The 6000-nt window shown below is 37.8% G+C and overlaps 1 protein-coding gene across 1 annotated transcript in view; it reads right to left on the bottom strand.

The window, feature by feature from the left end:
• LOC140226337 (b(0,+)-type amino acid transporter 1-like) overlaps positions 1–6000 on the bottom strand; it is a 132779-nt gene that overhangs the window by 126768 nt on the left and 11 nt on the right. Inside the window, exons 1-5 of the mRNA XM_072306829.1 lie at positions 5668–6000; positions 3667–3912; positions 2728–2853; positions 1053–1158; positions 126–170 (exon numbers count right to left, since the gene is read on the bottom strand). The exon at positions 5668–6000 is cut by the window's right edge and continues 11 nt beyond it. Of these exons, the coding sequence (XP_072162930.1) occupies positions 126–170; positions 1053–1158; positions 2728–2853; positions 3667–3912; positions 5668–5884 (740 nt within the window). The 5' untranslated portion in view covers positions 5885–6000. The remainder of the gene's footprint in view (positions 1–125; positions 171–1052; positions 1159–2727; positions 2854–3666; positions 3913–5667) is intronic.

Here is a 6000-nt window from a genome sequence, read left to right on the forward strand (position 1 = left end):
ATTCATCAAAATATTCCATTTTTATGTTCATTATGGAAACGTTGGCAAGTGAGCTTTCCGACTGGTATAAACTGTATCTATCATTATTTGGCAGGTAGACAGCCACAAGAAGGTGATACGCTTACCTTCGAGGATTCTTCAATTCTTCTGTCAGTGAATTGAGATAAGTCCTGTGTGGAAGAGGTTAAATGAAGCAGTACAGACTTTGGGCATTGTTCTTGTGTGCAGAACATTATTAGAAAACTTTCAAGGTGACACAAAGACACACTCAAATTCTCCGTTGCCATACGTAACTTTATTTGAATTTGCCCTAAATAAGGAAAAAAAATAATACGATGATAATGACAAGAGATTATTGCCCATGTACAGGATAGCAGGAATGTTACATTATTTTGATTTACTTTCCTTGTAATACCTCTACCTCTTGTTCTCAAGGCAACAAAGAAACCCTACCTAACCGACTTTCGACAACTGAACATTTGTTGAAATAACCTTTGACATTGTAATATTGTCATCTTACAAGATATTTTTCTCACATGATAACTCTCACAGAAAACGTCCAACACATACACGCACACGCACACGCACACGCGCGCGCGCACACACACACATAGATGCATGCACATAAAAGCTGTTGATGCATGTGCTTAAAGGGATAGTGCATTGTTGGTTGAGGGGAGGATTCCGGTTGTAACTTTTTGCGAGATTCTTAGAAACCACTTTATAAAAATAGTTCAAAGTTTATTAGATGAATATCCGTTTTAATATCTAGAAAGAAAATAAAACAAAGCAGTCTTAATAAAAGATGGTTTCCACCTTTAATATTAGGATCGCTCTTGTTTAGACATCTCAGCCATTTCAAGGCCAATTTTCATCAAATAAACTTTGAATTTCTCTTAGAATAATATTGCATGCTCTTTCATACTTTATAAGAGGTTTCTCATTATCTCAAAAAAAATAATAAAAAAACACTGGAAACATTAAGCCTTAGCTCATTTGATACTGTACAATCCCATAAAAACCCGAGAATGAAACGAAATGATAGTCCTTACCATCCTTCATAAGCCCAAAGTCCTTGGTAAAACGCCAGAGCATACGAGGACACATCCGGGGCACTGCTCTTGAACGACTCCGAAGGAACGAGCAAGTCTGTTTCTCCTGCAAACACAGCAGCGATGCAAGTGACACATTGGCCCGAATTCACGAAGGTGGTAGAATAGAAACCATGGTTTAAAACCATGATGGACAAAGACCGTAGTTTTCAATGGGGCGCCAAGTGTCGCATGTCCTATTTCGTCGACAAAATGACTGATTTTGTAACGAAATAGGTCATGAAACACATGGCGCCTCATAAAAAAAAAACACACAAACACACACACACACACACACACACACACACACACACACAAAACTACGGTCTTTGTCCATGGTTTAAAGGTAGGGGATACCTTTTACAGACCTCCCAAAATGCAGCAAAACATTAAATATAAACCTCAGCGGACTTGCTTGGGCCACTGCTGAGAAATTTGGAAGTCAACAGTTATCTACAATTTGAATAATGCACAAAACTCAACTACTCAGTAGTTCTGTGTGTCAGCCACACTTAGCCTTTTTGTTGCAGTCTTCTGTATCTTTTATCTATAAACACAAATCTAAAAGTATAAGAGCTGATGTAATAACATATAGAGTGTGTGGCAAGAATGTATTTAGAAATGTTTGTAAGTTTTGATGAACTTTCTTCACAAAATATACATGATGGACACACATGCAGTGCATGGGTCTGCAAAGGTAGCCTAGTAATGTACTGGAATTTACGGTGAGCCCCGAAAAAAAAAAAATTAAATTCAAAATCTAACGGTCAATAAAAATGTACTAAATGTTACCTTCCACTTTCAATACTTTATGCGAGTTTCTAAAATGATATTCTCTTTAACATACCACTGTATTTATACAACTCTTCATTTAAGGCATGCAAATGGGATTTTTCAATTGTACCACCTTCGTGAATTCGGGCCTGTATGTCAGTATTATGTAAACACTCGTACCTAATGCTGTAACATAATATGCATTGTTAATGACATTGCTGTCAATAGTATCATTTTCTCTGTACGCTCAAATTTGGCTACTTTGTATACTCTCAAGGCAAACCCTTACTCTGTATAAGCAATAAGACATTTAAAAAACGACGAATTCCATCTATATGTCGATTTTTTTTTAAGCCCTACACTGACAAAAAAAAAGAAACACTAATGCAACGGTGCAAAGCTTGTAAACTGGACAGAGAACATTATCATAACTGTTATCTACAATGTTGATCAAGGCTGAAAGACAATGTAAGCTCGTCACACTCTAAAAATGTAATAGTAAATCCACATCATGACTCCTCCAACAACCTTTTGTTAAATGTTAAATCTAACACTCAAACAACTTAATCTAACACTCAAAATATTGATCGTCATTTTCAAAAGTAGTAAATCCAACATTTTGAGTGTTGAATTAAACATCATTTTACCCCTCCCCCCCCCCCCCAAAAAAAAAAAAGAAGTTGGCGGAATGACAAATCTTCTAATATTGAATTACCAGTCAACCAGTCGAGATTTGAAGTGTGTTGACTACAGTGTGTAAAGTCTGAACTTAGAGGTGTAAAGTTATATTTTGTGCTGTGTGTCCAGAATGTTTCAAAGCATTGATTTAATGCAAGCTCTTCTAACACTATACATTACCCACCTCGTGCGATGTTAACAAATCCAATTGCAATGATGATAAAACATAGAAGTGTTTTGGCGATCGTGAAGACGATATTCAGCTGGTTGGCCGCTTTTACACTGTACGAATTGATGAATGTCAACAACACTGAAAAGGAAAAAGTGGCAAATTTTAGATAACATTCAGACAACAACAACAACAAAAAAAACACACACACACACAATTTTGTTCCTTTCCCTTCATCATCTATTGAATTCAATAGACTGTATGTCTACTGTTTTGTATGATCTATATTTGAAGGGTTTGTTTGCAAAAACCGATAAGTCCATTTTTGAAGATTTTGAAGTACGATCTCTGTCATAAAGTACAAAACAATACCTTTTAAATGATATATTGGTCACTACATATACAGGTATATTTCTTAAGTTATGGTCAAAAGAAGCAAAAATTTTCTTATTTTTCTCTTTATTTTTCTTGAGCTTTAATCGCAAATATCTCCATTTGGCAAATATGGACTTATCGGTTTTTGCAAACAAACTCTTCATTTATATTCTGTTAGTATTTGTCAGTTGTCTGTTATTTGTTATGCTTACAAGACCGAAAACCCAAACTTGCGTCGTATACTCTCTACACACCACAGAACCAATCCTAAAACTCAATAGTAACAGTCACGCCAAAACATAGAAATTACCGTTGTTGTGTTAGTAATTCAAAAATATGCATGCATATCATAAGCGTCACAACAAAAACAATGTTCTCTCCCTCTGTTTACAGAATGGGATTATATCTTCAACCACTTTCTTTCTTTGTTCAATGTTCAACATTGTTCAAAGGAAAAAGTCTCTTGCTCACCGTCTCCTAAAGCAAAAAAAAAAAAAAAAAAAAGAAAAAAAAAGAATGTGACTGCTATCATTACTTCGTCATTTTTGTGATGGTAACGTTGATTGGATAATAACTCACGCAGAGCGAGGATGGCGAACAGTTTGGCCGCGCCCTCTTTCTCCACGCATTCACCAGGCACGGTGTACTCTGCTGTGTAAGTACCAAAGACGAGACAGAGAATAGCCACTGTGGCAGGGCGGATGATGAATACGAAGGTCCAGGAGAACAGAAATGCGGGCAAATCGCCCAAACTCGCCAAAAGGTAGGCGTAGTCCCCGCCGGACTTCGGAATCATTGTACCAAGTTCAGCGTAGCAGAGACAGCCTGTCGAAGAAGAGACACAGAGCAATTAACATCATTGAAATTTACAAGTCTATATTTCACACCTGATTGTGACGAGTAGGCCATTCTATATACTCTAAAGAACTGAAAAAAAAAGAACAGTTCTGTTTGAAGGGTAACGGTGCAGAATGTGTAATCATAAACGTTATTGCATGTAACTGAAAGAAAAGTCGAAAAGAATACCCGAAAAAAATAATAACCTTTCCGGAATCATGCAATCTGAGCTCTTTACGTACCCTTTAGGCATGTACGTGCTCACTTGTTCATCCACAAAGGGGAAAATTCAACTCAGCTATCAATGTTCCTTGAATGCAGAAGTATCAGTATTACATATCAGTACAGGGGAGATAGGGACATTCCGTTCAAAGGTTATATATTAAAAAATATTTATGATGTAATTTTTCTTCGATTTAACCTCTTTTATTATGTGAGTTGACTTTTTAATGTGGTATTCTCATAATATTTCCCTTAGCATTCATCATTCTTCTGGTGATCAAAATAATGGCGGGAGTATAAAAGCCAGAGTGAGACAATACGGCTTACGACTGAAGAGAACGAAATTCTCACTCTCTCTCTCTCTCTCTCTCTCTCTCTCTCTCTTGCTCTTTCTTTCTCTCTCTCTCTCCCTTTTCTGTTGGTAATTGGATCACTATCCCTTTAAATGACAACGTTCTTATAAAGTACGCTATATATGATAATCATCTTGGTGCAACCGGACACTCATAGTGCACTCGAGGACTATGCAGAGCAGAGGTTGTCTAGCAACACCAAGAATGTATCTCGCCGATCGAGAAACTCCTACAATCGAAAGAGTTCCATGATGTTGCCACACCATCTCACATACGTTTGTGTTGTTTGGAACCGTTTTTGTTTCTTTGTTACTGCATGATGCTTACCATTCATTGCTAGTGTTACATAAAAAACAACAACAATGAAGCATCATTTACATTCACTTTTTTATTGGTATGATTGTTCTTCTTGATTGAGTAATATTTGAAGAGTTTGTTTGCAAAAAACGATAGGTCCATTTCTGAAGATTTTGAAGTACGGTCTCTGTCATAAAGTACAAAATAATACCTTTTAAATGATATATTAGTCGCTACGTATATTTTTGAAGTTATGGTCAAAAGAAGCAACAATTTTCTTATTATTCTCTTTATTTTTCTTGACCTTTAATCGCATATATCTTCATTTGACAGATGGCGTCTTATGGACCTTTTTTTTGTTTGTTTTTGCAAACAAACTCTTCATTTGTAAATCTCTTAATTGCCCATAAAATTCGTTTGTCTGCTTCTGTTTGGCAACACATCGGAAAAGATTAGAATGCTACCCTGGATTTTCTCCGTGTTTGTGTCTGACGGGCAATTTCTTGAATGCATTTCTGATTTTGCGCATATCTGGTAAATTTATCGTGTTCCATCTTATCCTTCTGTAATAGATTATAGACCCTATGATGTAGTAATGAATTGAATTTCAGCGGGGCTTTAATAATAGCAAAGTTTAGATCTACAACGCGAACGCCATACACGACGCAGCCTCACGGATTGAGCAACGGAAACAGCTGCCTCGCGGATATGCATGACACTATTCTTAGCCCAATAGCGTTGTCTTTAGCGTTCGCGTAGCAGAGTAAAAGCTATGGTTAATGATAAGATGAGAATGTCTGCAAGCAAAGTATCCGGGCTAGGTGGGATAAAACATGGTAACACTTAAATTTAACAACGGACCCGTTTTTACCTGTCACTACCAGAAGCCCACAGAGGAGCCACACCACGAGACTCATGCCGACGCTCTCCGTCTCCCGAAGGATGCCGACCGGCGATACGAAGATGCCCGAACCGATCATCCCGCCGACCACGAAGGCGATGCCGCCCACGAGCCCGACCTCGCGTTTGAGTTTGACATCGCCGTCGACGTTGCCGTTTTGGTCGGCTTTGTGAATTTTACCAGACATAGCGGATGATGTTGCCTTCACCTGTACCCCCGCCAATCTCCCGGCAAATTGTGAACTGGGTAGGGAGGAGTTCCGGGCCTCAGAGTACTGTCGAATTGATGTTGCATTAGTCGTCT

This window comes from Diadema setosum, chromosome 3 (assembly GCF_964275005.1).
Source record: "Diadema setosum chromosome 3, eeDiaSeto1, whole genome shotgun sequence".
Classification (NCBI taxonomy): Eukaryota; Metazoa; Echinodermata; class Echinoidea; order Diadematoida; family Diadematidae; genus Diadema; species Diadema setosum.